This window comes from Scylla paramamosain, chromosome 21 (genome assembly GCF_035594125.1).
Source record: "Scylla paramamosain isolate STU-SP2022 chromosome 21, ASM3559412v1, whole genome shotgun sequence".
NCBI lineage: Eukaryota > Metazoa > Arthropoda > Malacostraca > Decapoda > Portunidae > Scylla > Scylla paramamosain.
Window position 1 is genome coordinate 770,001 of NC_087171.1, and position 14,869 is coordinate 784,869.

General features: G+C 40.0%; 1 protein-coding gene and 1 long non-coding RNA gene across 2 annotated transcripts in view; both read right to left on the reverse strand.

Annotated features, from left to right (window-relative positions):
* Window positions 1-14,869, reverse strand: part of LOC135111302 (uncharacterized) — a 50,667-nt gene that overhangs the window by 13,168 nt on the left and 22,630 nt on the right. The gene's annotated exons all lie outside the window — the stretch shown is intronic.
* On the reverse strand, window positions 8,658-13,479 carry LOC135110847 (trichohyalin-like). Its single transcript, XM_064023442.1, has one exon. The coding sequence runs from the start codon at window positions 11,935-11,937 to the stop codon at window positions 10,156-10,158; it is 1,782 nt and encodes a 593-aa protein (XP_063879512.1). The 5' UTR covers window positions 11,938-13,479; the 3' UTR covers window positions 8,658-10,155.

Consider the following 14,869-nt stretch of genomic DNA (forward strand, 5'->3'; position numbering starts at 1 on the left):
GGTAATTCAGGATAATTTTTTAAAACAGGTAGTCGTAGAACCCACAAGGGGGAATAATATTCTAGATTTAATTCTTACTAGCAGGGAGGAAGCAGTCACGCAGGTAGAGGTTGGAGGACAGCTAGGTAACAGTGACCATAAGGAAATTAGGTACAATTTAGAATGGGAAGAAACAGTTAGAAACAAAAACACTAGTAAAATACCTGACTTTAGGAGAGCAGATTTTGAAGAATTAAAAAGGTACCTCCAAGGAGTGGACTGGCAAAGGATGCAGGGTGAGGTCAGGTCAGGGGCGGAGTTCAGAGAGATAAGGCAGGATGAGAGAGGTGAGGTGAGGCGTGAGGGTGTAGGACAAGAGGAGGGGAGATGTGTCCGGAAGGGAGGAGGAAAGAGGAAGGGGGGAGCTAGGTGTGAGTATGTTGGAATGTCAGGTCATGCGGAAATGAGAGAGGTGAGGTCGAGGCGAGTAGATGAGGGAGTGGGGAGGATGGTAGGGGATGAGATGAGGGGACTAAGTGAAGTAAATGTAGATAAATTGTATAAATATTTCGTAGATAAAGTTCATACAGGTCAGTTAGCAAATATCCCGTATAGAGCAATAAGATCACAAAAAAATGACCCTAAATGGATGACTGCTAGGTTAAAGCATTATATAGGGCGTAAGAGAAGTATATATAGGAGATTAAGGGCAGGTGAGGAAGTTTTAAGGACACAATATAATGAATTAGTTAGAACAGTCAGGAAGTTAACGAGGAAAGCTAAGGACAATTATGAATTAAAGGTAGCCAGCCAGGCGAAGACGGACCCCAAGGGATTTTATCAGGTATACAGGACGAAGAATAAGGATACTGTAGGTCCATTAAAGGCAGCAGATGGGGAGCTGGTTAGTTCTGGGGAGGAGATTAGTAAACTTCTGAATGATTATTTTTTAACTGTCTTCACCCAGGAAAACATGCAGGATATGCCAGATAGTGAACAGGTGTTTAGAGCAGATGAGAATGAGAAGCTGACAGATATTTCCATAACTAGGGAGATAGTGGAACAGGAGATAGATAGGCTAAAAAAGTTCAAGTCACCAGGACCTGATGAAATATATCCCAGAGTACTTAAGGAATGCAAAGAGATTATTAGTGAGCCGTTAGTTTCTGTCTTTAGGAAATCACTGGAGTCGGGTGAGGTACCAGTAATGTGGAGGCAGGCTAATGTAGTACCCATCTTTAAGAAAGGAAATAAAACTTTAGCGTCTAATTATAGACCTGTCAGCTTAACTTCAGTTGTAGGTAAAATGTTAGAGCCAATAATAGCGAGGAACATTAGGGAACATTTAGACAAACATAACTTGATCAATCAGTCACAGCATGGCTTCACGAAGGGGAAGTCTTGCCTGACAAACTTGTTAAGTTTTTACAGTAGGGTGTACGAGGCAGTAGATAATGGTGATAGTTATGATATCTTATATCTGGACTTTAGTAAAGCATTTGACAAGGTACCCCATCAAAGGCTCCTGAGAAAGGTTAGGGCACACGGGATAGATGGGAAGGTGTTAGGCTGGATAGGGTCATGGCTTAGTGACAGGCAACAGAGAGTGGTAATAAACGGATCGAAATCCGAGTGGGGTCATGTAATTAGTGGGGTGCCACAGGGATCAGTATTAGGGCCATTGTTATTTATAATGTATATCAATGACTTGGATAGTGGAATTAGTAGTGATGTTAGTAAATTTGCGGATGACACAAAGATAGGTAGATTAATTAGGTCAGAATCGGATGCCATCGCCTTGCAGGCAGACTTAGATAGAATGAATGAATGGATGGATAGATGGCAAATGCAATTTAATATCAATAAATGCAAAGTGCTTAGCGTAGGTAGAGGAAACCCACACAATAGGTACACATTAGACAACCAAACTCTGGTAGGTACAGGGTACGAGAAAGATTTAGGAGTTATAGTTAGCTCTGAACTCCGTCTAGGGAAGCAATGCATAGAAGCCAGAAACAAGGCAAATAGGGTACTAGGATTCATTTTTAGGAGTGTTAAAAGTAGAAGGCCGGGAGTAATATTAAAGTTATACTTGGCGCTGGTCAGACCTCATCTAGACTACGCGGTGCAGTTCTGGTCCCCACATTACAGGAAAGATATAGGTCTATTAGAATCAGTACAGAGGAGAATGACTAAAAGGATACAGGGGATGAGGAGTATTCCTTACGAGGCGAGGTTGAAGCTGTTGAATTTACATTCTTTAGAGAGACGTTGGTTAAGAGGGGACCTGATAGAAGTCTTTAAGTGGTATAAGGGTTATAACAAGGGAGATGTAAGCAAAATTCTTAGGATCAGCAACCAGGGTAGAACAAGAAATAACGGGTTCAAGCTTGAAAAATTTAGGTTTAGGAAGGAGATAGGAAAAAATTGGTTCTCAAATAGAGTGGTAGACGAGTGGAACGGACTCAGTAATCATGTAGTTAGTGCTAGGACACTAGAGAGCTTTAAGAGAAGATTAGACAAGTTTATGGATGGGGATAGCAGATGGAAATAGGTAGGTGTGTTTCATACAGGGACTGCCACGTGTAAGCCTGGTCGCTTCTTGCAGCTTCCCTTATTTCTTATGTTCTTATGTTCTTATTTAGCTATATATAAAAAAAAAATCATAAGACCAGTGGCTATTAGGACATCAAGAATTTGAAACGCCCAGTGATTAATAAAAAAAACTTCATCTGAGCAAATCGTCAAAACTGTGGCTTGAAAACATCCGTAGCATCACTGAACTAACGATAATACCAACATGGAAAACCACAATTGTTAAGAAATAAGCTAAGATTGTGATGGGCAAGGAAAGAAAGGGGAAGATTATCGGTAATATGAGACGCTGTAGCCTAGCAGTTCCTCTGTGTGCAGATAAAACAACAACAACAACAACAACATTAACTAAACACTTGCACCAAACAGTGACACTATTAAAATGAACAGGAACAAGGAGACCAATTGAAATGTTGAGGCCAAGAGAAGGTTGACAAGTGGTGATTGGAGACGCTGCATCCTGTTTCCTACTAGCTTCTCAATGCACAAATAATAAACAACGACTGAACAGATACGCAGAACACAGGGTGATCAGAAACACTGCAGCTTATTACCTTCCTTACTTCCTCTATGCGCAAGTAACAAGCAAGTAATGACTGAACAAATACCCAAAATTATGGGTTGACCAAAAACACTGCAGGCTGCTAACCTTTCAGTTCCTCTATGCACAAATAATAAATAAACAAAACACATGCACAGAAAGTATGCTTATATGTTAAGTCATTATTGTCACCAGCAATGATCATAGTCGATTTTGTATATATGAAGTGTGTTGTCCGCTTAATGTATCCCGTTTTGGTTAAATATACTGACAGCAAGAATCATTTTATAAGATGCGTCGTAACACCATCCTTGCTCACTACAAAATTAAAGGAAAGAGAACAAGAAGAAAAGCAGAAAATGGAGGAGGAGAAATAAACGTGAAAGGCTAACTCTGATACTGCAAATAAAAAGATTTTTTTTTTTCTTGTTCCATATATTTCGCGATGAGTAGAAAATGAGCTATGGTTTCTTCTCCATTTTGTGTGTGTGGTTAGTTTAGATTAGTTTACATAAGGTAAGTTTAGGTTGGGTCATCTAAGAATAAGTCAGGTTTCTGTGTGTGGTGTTCAAGTTGGAAGGTGTTGAGTGTTGGTTCCTTCAGTTCCGGAGTCGCGGCGGGAAGACAAAAAAGGTGCTCAAGTCTTCCTGAGCTCCACGTGTTTGGCGCTCCGTGTTGTCTCTCTTTGGTTACTGAAGGGGTGCTTTGGTTGTTGCTTGTGTAGAATTAATGAGACTGTCTGGCGTGGATGGTGTCCTGTGCAATGTGCTTCCTTCAAGCTTTGTAAGTATTCAAGTTTGTTTTCCTGTTAACGTTTTGTAATCATAAGATCCGTTTCTCTTTATTGATGTTTTTTCTTCTTTTTTTGTCCTAGCTGCATTTTATGGGGTTTCTTTTAATGTTGCGCGCGCGCGCGCGCGTGAACACACACACACACACACACACACACACACACACACACACATGATTTTACACTTTCTCGTTATTTTTCTTCCTTCCTTCACTGTCGAGATAATTAAAGTAGAAGGACAAAGAAATACAAGAACAGTAACATTAATGAGAATAAACGATATGATTTCCAATGGTAAGATTGAAGTGTTGTACTGTTTATTTGTTGGTTAATTTATTCATTTATTTATTGTTTACGTAGCAATGTCTTCTCTACTTGTTTTATTTAAAGGAGAAAGAAGGGGTCGTATTTTAGAAACGGGATAGAAAAATGGATGGTAGAAGTGAAAGTAGGAAAGGAAAGGTATAGATGAAAGAGGCATTTTGAGAAGAGGAAACAGGGGGATGTGAGGGGAAGAGAAGAGAAAAATGAGGGGACGAAATGGAGGAAAACTTGTCAGGGGAGAATGGCGCTGTTTCCTTATTTTCTTTCCCTCTTTTATGATCATCATTTTCCTCGTTCTCACCCTCTATTCCTCCTCCTCCTCTTCCTCCCCCTCCTCCTCCAATAAATCCCATCAGTCCGGTACAATGCCTGATGAGTTAAAACTCGCTAACGTAACTCCGATTAAAAAAAAAAAAAATGTAAATCTTCACGTGGTTACCAGGCACTTAGTTTAACTTCAGACGTATGCAAAATGTTAGAAACAATTAGAAGAGATAAACATAAAGGAACAATTCTACTTTGCTGTTCTTTTTATACTATGATCTTAGTAGTCCTAGGGCGGGTCGCCTTGTGAGCACCGTAAGGTCTTTTGTGGCCTGTATTTCTATGTAAAGTTATGTAACTCCTCCTTCTCCTCCTCCTTTTTCTTCATTTCTTTCTTATTTTGTTTTCTTCTTGTTCTTGTTCTTCTTGTTCTTGTTCCTCTTCTTTTTCTTCTTCTTCCTAAATCATATTCTCTCTTTATGACCGTCTCAATTTCAATATTTTAATTATTTTCCATCCTCTATCCTTTTGGATTGTTTTGGATCCTCAGTCCAGACTATTTCCTTAATCTACAATTCTTAATCCAAACAATTTCGCTAATTCTTTATCCTTAATCCAGACTAAATCTTTAATTTACAATCGTTAATATAGAATTTTTTTTTAATTCTGTTTTCCGTAATAGTAATGGATGGACGTTCATCTATGGTAGGGAAACCTTGTACGCCAGGGGTGAAGTGCATTTATCACAACAGGGTTTTCGGGTTTCGGGTTTGGGAGGTAACTGCACTCCAGAGCTTTTTTCGTTAGTCGGGAAGGAAGAAGTGGTTGTGAGGAGGACAAATTAGTTAAATCTAGAAAGGTAACTAGATCAGGGAAGGTGAGAAATAGCTTAAGTGTTTACTACACAAATTGTAGAAGTATTTTGAATAAAATAGACTTGCTTAGAGGAATAGCGTGTGTAGAGAAGTTTGATATCATTGTTTTAACTGGAACATGGTTATATATGTCGGGAAAAGTATTTAATCCAGAGGTTAAGATAGATGGTTATACACTGTTCTATAAAGATAGGGAAAACAGGAGAGGAGGCGGCGTCGCGTTATACGTTAGGGACATATTACAGTGTTGTATTAACAGTAGAATCAAAACAGTAACAAACCAGAGTCGATATGGATAGATATTAAGGAAGGATCACAGTCAGTAGTAATAGGAATAGTGTACAGACCACCGATCAGTACAAAGAAAATTAACACTCACTGTGGCAGAAAATAAATAGAGCAGGCGGGTACAGTCTGGTAGGAGTGTGATGGGAGATTTTAGTTTTAGGAACATCGACTGGAGCTTGATGGTGGATAACAAGGAAGCAGAGGAATTTCTTAAGGTAAATCAGGATAATTTTTTTTTAAACAGGTAGTCGTAGAACCCACAAGAGGGAACAATATTCTAGATTTAATTCTTACTAACAGGGAGGGAGCAGTCACGCAGGTAGAGGTTGGAGAACAGCTAGGTAACAGTGGCCATAGGGAAATTAGGTACAATTTAAAATGGGAAGAAACTTTTAGAAGCAAAAACACTATTAAAATACCTGACTTTGGGAGAGCAGATTTTGAGGAATTAAAAAGGTACCTCCAAGGAGTTAACTGGCAACGGATGCAGAGTGAGGTCAGGTCTGGGACGGAGTTGAGAGAGATAAGGCAAGATGAGAGAGGTGAGGTGAGGTGTGAGGGTGTAGGACAAGAGGAGGGAAGATGTGTCCGAAAGGGGCGGAAGAGAGAGGGAGGGGGAGATAGGTGTGAGTATGATGGAAGGTCAGGTCATGCTGAAATGGGAGAAATGAGGTCGAGGCGAGTAGATGAGGGAGTGGAGAGGATGGTAGGGGCCGAGATGAGGGGATTAGGTGAAGTAAATGTAGATGAGTTGTATAAATATTTCGTAGATAAAGTTCATACAGGTCAGGTAGCAAACATCCCGTATAGAGCAATAAGATCACAGAAAAATTACCCTAAATGGATGACTGCTAGGTTAAAACATTATATAGGGCGGAAGACAAGTATATACAAGAGATTAAGGGCAGGTGAAGAAGTTTTAAGGCCACAATATAATGAATTAGTTAGAACAGTGAGGAGGTTAACGAGGAAAGCTAAGGGCAATTATGAATTAAAGGTAGCCAGCCAGGCGAAAATACACCCCAAGGGATTTTCTCAGGTATACAGGACGAAGAATAAGGATACTGTAGGTCCATTAAAGGCAGCAGATGGGGAAGAGATTAGTAGAATTCTGAATGAGTATTTTTTAACTGTCTTCACCCTGGAAAACATGCAGGATATGCCAAATAGTGAACAGGTGTTTAGAGCAGATGAGAATGAGAAGCCGACAGATGTTTCCATAACTAAGGAGATAGTGGAACTGGAGATAGGCTAAAAAAGTTCAAGAGACCAGGACCAGATGAAATATATCCCAGAGTACTTAAGGAATGCAAAGAGGTTATTAGTGAGCCATTAGTTTTTGTCTTTAGGAAATCACTTGAATCAGGTGAGGTACCAGCAATGTGGAGGCAGGCTAATATAGTACCCATCTTTAAGAAAGGAGATAAAACTTTAGCGTCTAATTATAGATCTGTTAGATTAACTTCAGTTGTAGGTAAAACATTGGATTCAATAACGGCGAGGAACATTAGGGAACATTTAGACAAACATAACTTGATAAATCAGTCGCAGCATGGCTTCACGAAGGGCAAGCCTTGCCTGACAAACTTGTTAAGTTTTTACAGTAAGGTGTACGAGGCAGTAGATAATGGTGATAGTTATGATATCTTATACCTGGACTTTAGTAAAGCATTTGACAAGGTACCTCATCAAGGGCTCCTGAGAAAGGTTAGTGTACACGGGATAGATGAGAAGGTGTTAGGCTGGATAAGGTCATGGCTTAGCGACAGGCGACAAAGAGTTGTAATAAACGGCTCTAAATCCGAGTCGGGTCATGTAATTAGTGGGGTGCCACAAGGATCAGTATTAGGGCCATTGCTATTTCTAATATATATCAATGACATGGATAGTGGAATTAGTAGTGATGTTAGTAAATTTGCGGATGACACAAAGATAGGTAGATTAATTAGGTCAGAATTGGATGCCATCGCCTTGCAGGCAGACTTAGATAGGATAAATGAATGGACGGACAGATGGCAAATGCAATTTACTATTAACAAATGCAAAGTACTTATCGTAGAGGAAACCCACACAGTAGGTACACATTAAACAACGAAACTCTGGTAGGTACAGGGTACGAGAAAGATTTAGGAGTTATAGTTAGCTTTGAACTCCGTCTAGGAAAACAATGCACAGAGGCCATAAAGAGGGGAAATAGGATACGAGGATTCATTTTTAAAAGTGTTAAAAGTAGAAGGCCGGGAGAAATATTTAAGTTATACTTGGCGCTGGTCAGACCTCATCTGGTCTCCACTTTACAGGAAAGATATAGGTTTATTAGAATCAGTACGGAGGAGAATGACTAAAAGGATACAGGGGATGAGGAGTATTCCTTACGAGGCGAGATGGAAACTGTTGAATTTACATTCTTTAGAGAGACGTAGGTTAAGAGGGGACCTGCTAGAAGTCTTTAAGTGGTATAAAGGTCATAACAAGGGGGATGTAAGCAAAATTCTTAGGGTCAGCAACCAGGATAAAAAAAAATAACGGGTTCAAGCTTGAAAAATTTAGGTTTAGGAAGGAGACAGGAAAAAATTGGTTCTCAAAAAGAGTGGTAGACGAGTGGAACGGACTCGGTAATCATGTTGTTGGTGCTAAGATATTAGGGAACTTTAAGAGAAGATTAGACGGGTTTATCGATGGGGATAATAGATAAAAATAGGTAGGTATATTTCATACAGGGACTGCCACGTGTAAGCCTGGTAGCTTCTTGCAGCTTCCCTTATTTCTTATGTTCTTATGTTCTTAATTCATGCTCTTTAATCTATAATCTTTAATCAAGACTATTTCCTTAACCTACAATCCTTAATCTTAATTTCCTTAATCCAGACTATTTTTTTTTTTTTTTATGTACAGTCCTTAATTTAGACTGTTATCTTAATCTTAAATCCTTAATATAAAATCCTTAATCCAGACTATTTCCTTAATCGTAAATCCTTAATCTAAAATCCTTAATCCAGACTATTTCCTTAATTTTAATTCCTTAATCTACAATCCTTAATCCAGACTATTTTCTTAATCATAAATCCTTAATCCAGACTATTTCCTTAATCCTAAATCCTTAATCTACAATCCGTAATCCAGACTATTTCCTTAATCTACAATCCTTAATCCAGATTATTTCCTTAATCTACAATCCTTAATCCAGATTATTTCCTTAATCTACAATCCTTAATCCAGACTGCCCTTAATCTACAATCTTTAATCCAGACTATTTCCTTAATTTAAAATCCTTAATTCAGACTATTTCCTTAATTTACAATCCTTAATCCTAAATCCTTGATCTAAAATCTTTAATCCAGACTATTTTCTTTATCTAAAATTCTTAATCCATACTACTTTCTTAATCTAAAATCCTTAATCCAGACTATTTCCTTAATCTTAAATCCTTAATCTACAATCCTTATTCAAGAGCATTTCCTTTATCTGAAATCCTTAATCTATTATCCTTAATTCAGACTATTTCCAGAATCCTAAATCCTTAATCAAAAATCCTTAATCCAGACTATTTCTTTAATCTAAAATCCTTAATCTAATATCCTTAATATAGGCTATTTCCTTAATGTAAAATCCTTAATCCGTACTATTTCCTAAATCCAAAATCCTTAATCTAATATCCTTAATCCAGACTATTTCCTTAATCCTAATTTCTTAATCTAAAATCCTTAATGTAATATACTTAATCCAGACTATTTCCTTAATCCTAAATCCTTAATCTAAAATTCTTAATCCAGACCATTTCCTTAATCTAAAATCCTTAATCCAGACTATTTCCTTAATCCTAAATACTTAATCCAAAATCCTTAATCTATTATCTTAATCCAGACTACTTCCTTAATCCTAAATCCATAATCTACAATATTTAATCCAGACTATTTCCTTAATCTAAAATCCTTAAACCAAACTGTTTCCTTAATTCTAAATTCTTAATCTAAAATCCTTAAAAAAGACTATTTCGTTAATGTAAAATCCTTAATCCAAACTATTTTCTTAATCTTAAATCCTTAATCTGCAATCCGTAACCCAGACTATTTCCTCGATCTTAAATTCTTAACCTATAATCCTTGATCCAGATCATTTCCTTAATCTTCAATCCTTAATCCAGACTGTTTCCTTAATCTACAATCCTCATTGTTAATTTCCTTAATTCAGACTATTTCCTTATTCCTGACAGTTTCCTTACTCTACAATCCTTAATCTTAATTTTCGTATCCACATTATTTCCTTAAACGAGAGTGTTTGCTTAATGTACAATCGGTAATCATAATTTCATTAATCTAGTATCCTTAATCCAGACAATTTTCTTCACTATATTCACTTTTTTTTTTCGGTGGGAAAGTGTATTTAAGCGGTGTTTTCATTAATTTAAATCTTCCCTCTGCTCATCTCCTTAATGCATGAGAAAAAAAAGAAAAAAAAAATCCGCGCAGGTGCTGAGAGGACGCGGCAACACGGCGCGCTCAGCGGGAGAGGAGGTTCAGCCGGAATTGCTTTCTTTTGAGACTCAAAGTTATGGACGAATCAACGTAATCGATGACTGCGTGTAATTGATAGAGCAGCGGTCGTCCAAGCACGAAGTGAAAAAAGGAACGCGCCTGGGTGTTTTTTATATCCCGCAGTATGTCTGTGCCGCTGTCAAACTGCAGCCGCACTCGTCCTGGCGGCAGAGTCCACCTGTCTGTCCTGCGCCGCACCTTGTCCAGGCCGGTCTTGGTGATACAGAACGGTATATCGGTGCCTGTGTCCACCAGCACCGTCAGCGGCTCTTCGATGCCTGGTGTTCGTGCGGCAAACGTGAAGACTTTGCCCTTGCGCCGCGTCTCGTATCTCTGCCACAAACGTTCAGGGTGACGCAGGAATAGACTGCTGCTGCCGTTGAGGTGGAACTCCTGTCGCATTTCGGCCTCCTGCAGGCGGCTCATAGACATCACTATTCGTTCGGCGCTGTAGCACATCTCCATGTCCTGTGGAAACACCACTAAGGGCGTGTTGACCACCACGCCGCCCTTCAGTACGACCACCACCTCGTCCAGCTTTATCACGTCCAACTGCAGCACGCCAATCCAGGTATTGATGCGTATCTTTACCGTCTCCTCGCGGCCCGTGACGATGCCGAGCCTCTGGCCCAGTGACAAGACCAAGGTGCTGACTGAGGAGCCGGTGTCAAACAAGACAAGGCACGGGTGGCCGCGCACGGTCGCATCCACCATGTTTCCTTCCTCCATGTGAACACGGCGGTACCCGCTCACACTCCTCTTCTCCTTGACTCTTTCGGCCTCCAGCTTGAGTCTCAGCACGTCCTCGCTGTCTCGCCATCTCTTCCTGAGGCAGTGAAGGATACGATGACAACACTCCAGCGGCCTCTTCTTTTTTGGCACTTTCTTGTCCCCTTTTCTCTGCTTGGCCGGCCCGTCTGTGTCCTGCCTGTTCCGCTTCTTTGCCTGGCTCTCGTGGTCTTCAGCATCCTCCCTCCTCCGCTTCTTGGCCTGGCTGTCTTGTTTCTCCGTGTCCTGCCTGTTAAGCTTCTTTGCCTGGCCCTCGTGGTCTTCAGCATCCTCCCTTTTCCGCCTCTTGGCCTGGCTATCTTGTTCCTCTGTGTCCTGCCTGTTCCGCTTCTTTGCCTGACTCTCGTGGTCTTCAGTGTCTTCCTTCTTCCGCTTTTTGGTATGGCTGTCGTGCCCTTCCGCAACCTGTCTCTTGCATTTCTTGATGCTGTTCATAAGGCGTTTACAGCACTCCATGTTCTCTGGCTTCTTTTGTTCTTTACTGTTCTCACTCTTGCTCTTCTTTACCTGCTTCTGGAGGTCTTCTGTGGTTTTCCTCTTGTTGTCTTGGTTTCTGTGTTCTTCAGTATCCTGCGTCTTCCTCTTCTTGTTCTGGTTCTTGTCTTCTTCCGTGTCCTTTTGCTTCCTCTTCTTGATGCGGTCCATAATGGGATTAAAACAGTCCATCCTCATCCTCTTTTTTTCTTCTCTGTCATTCCCGTTCTTCTGCCTTTTGTGTTCTGTATCCATTTTAACGCCATCCACCTTCCTCCTCTTATGGTTCTCATTGTCTTCCATGCTTTCCTCTTTTCTCTTTGTGTTGAGTTTCTTAATCTCTTGGTCACGATCCGCTTTCTTCTCGCGGCTTTTGTCTCCTCTTGTCATTCTTTTGACGCGATGATTGTCTTTAAAGCCTTCAGTGTCCTTTCTCTTCTTGTGGTTGCTGCAGTCTTCGAGGCTGTCCAACTTCCTCTTCATTGTGTTTTCCTTGGTGTCTCTCTAGTTCTTCGTGTTCTCCTTCTCGGCGAGGGTCTCGTATGCGTCCGTTGATTGTTGTTTTCTTTCTCTTTTTAAGTCTCGTAGTGTACAGCTGTGCACCAGTCTTCAGTAGGCAATCTAAGACTTGGCACAAATTTACCCTGAACTTACTGTTCGTCCTGAGGTACGTCTAGGTGATATTAAGGATACTTGTGTGGCTCCTCCTTGGAGCTCCCAGCAGCTTGGAGCTAAAGCACTGCGGCACCCTCCAGGCCCACCAATCAGAGGCCTCTATTCTAGATGTGATAAGCTCTTAAGGCAATCAGATACAAGAATTAAGCAAGATACAAAATTAAGGTTTATTATTTTCATTGCAGACAGAGATGCATTTTTTCATTAATGATAATGAATCGTATCCAAACCAACACTGAAATCATGAACACTCCCTTCAAAAGCATAGATGTAATATATCTATATGCCTTTGTATTTTCATTTCTCTAAGTATTCGTTTTTATCAGTCGGTTATCTCCATTATCTGTCTCTGTCTATACATGATGACGTGTGCACTACTAATATTCCACTAACATCTTCACGCCACCACGGTCTGATGGTCATTTATAGCCGTAGAAAACCTCACCACAAATTCCCATTCACACAACATAACTGACGCATATTTTTGGGGTCAAGTAAAATAACAGTCTTGTCACTGTTCGCAGGTGGTCAAGTTTAGTCCCGCGCTTACATAGCCAAGGAAATAATACGACCTGTGATGTTATTTCGTGCATCAGTGACAAGCAGGAAGAGCAAGAGGTGGATCATTCTCAGCTGAGGAGAAAGTATGCTTATATGTTAAGTCATTATTGTCACCAGCAATGATCATAGTCGATTTATTGTTTTGTATATATGAAGTGTGTTGTCCGCTCAATGTATCCCGTTTTGGTTAAATATACTAAGAGCAGGAATCGTTTTATAAGATGTGTCGTAACACCATCCCTTGCTTACTACAAAATTAAAGGAAGGAGAACAAGAAGAAAAGCAGAAAATGGAGGATGAGAAATAAACGTGAAAGGCTAACTCTGATACTGCAAATGAAAAGAATAGTATTTTTTTTTTTTTTGTTCCATATATTTCGCGATGAGTAGAAAATGAGCTATGGGTTCTTCTCCATTTTCTGTGTGTGGTTAGTTTAGATTAGTTTCCATAAGGTAAGTTTAGGTTGGGTCATCTAAGAATAAGTCAGGTTTCTGTGTGTGGTGTTCAAGTTGGAAGGTGTTGAGTGTTGGTTCCTTCAGTTCCGGAGTCGCGGCGGGAAGACAAAAAAGGTGCTCAAGTCTTCCTGAGCTCCACGTGTTTGGCGCTCCGTGTTGTCTCTCTTTGGTTACTGAAGGGGTGCTTTGGTTGTTGCTTGTGTAGAATTAATGAGACTGTCTGGCGTGGATGGTGTCCTGTGCAATGTGCTTCCTTCAAGCTTTGTAAGTATTCAAGTTTGTTTTCCTGTTAACGTTTTGTAATCATAAGATCCGTTTCTCTTTTGATTTTTTTTTTTTTGTCCTAGCTGCATTTTATGGAGTTTCTTTTAATGTTGCGCACGCGCGCACACACACACACACACACACACACACACACACACACACACACACACACACACACACACACACACACACACGATTTTACACTTTCTCATTATTTTTCTTCCTTCATTCACTGTCGAGATAATTAAAGTAGAAGGACAAAGAAATACAAGAACAGTAACATTAATGAGAATAAACGATATGATTTCCAATGGTAAGATTAAAGTGTTGTAACGTATTTCTCTGGTATGTCCGTCACACGTCTCTACTGTGACGCTCGCACGTACCTCTCACACCTAAATGACCTCAGGATGTCACCAAAAGGGCACGCTGTCACGAGAGAGAGGTGGTTGTGAGGTGACCAGTAAGTCACTCCGCCGCCTAAACGCTTGCTCTGAGAGAGAGAGAGAGAGAGAGAGAGAGAGAGAGAGAGAGAGAGAGAGAGAGAGAGAGAGAGAGAGAGAGAGAGAGAGAGAGAGAGAGAGAGAGAGAGAGAGAGAGAGAGAGAGAGAGAAAGCGGGACTATACTTGTGTGCTTTTGCTTCTGTATGTACTCGCACTAACTTGAAAAAAATAAATAAATAAATAATGGAAACAAATAAATAACTTACAAGAGAGAAAGAGAGAAATTGGGGAGAGAGAACAGCAAACATATACGAACCAAGCAAAAACAAAGAAAATCAGTCGGGCAGGTGTACAGTACTCAGTAATCAAGGTGTGGATTGTGGCAGCCAGGTAAGACGACCCACTCACAACACGTGGACTACTGAATTACAAAGTGGAGGCATTCCAGACCAGGTGTGTAGGAGACTGAGGTGATGTGGCAGGTGTGTGTGGAATTCAGGTTTATACAAGAGGTCGTATGTGTAAAAGGTGGATGGGTGTAGGTGTGTGTGTTTGTTGTAGAGTAGCAATGACTGAATGGTGGTAAGCTGTTGTCATCATTAGTAACTTCCATGACTCTTTTGCAGAAGGATGGGTTCATTAAGTCACCGAAACTGTATTGATTGTTGATGTTATTCTAAGGTACTCAAGCAATACAGCTTTTTTTTTTTTTTTGTTTTGTTATCAATTTTCTTATCCTCGTCCTTCTTCATTATGAGAAAGCTCTTTTATCGTTTATTTTGCTCTACGCTAGTCTCACTAACATAAACTAGATTAAACTTTATTGAATACAAAAGCACGAAGACTAAATAAATCATAATGAATACAAAAAAAAATCTCTATAGTTATCTATTATCCTTTAATTTCTTTCACCTTCCCTAAATTGCCATTACCTTACTCAAACCAACCTCCCACTATCTATTCCACTCATGACGTGTTTTTTTTTTTTTTTGTAAAGGGGGTGGGAAATGTCAACC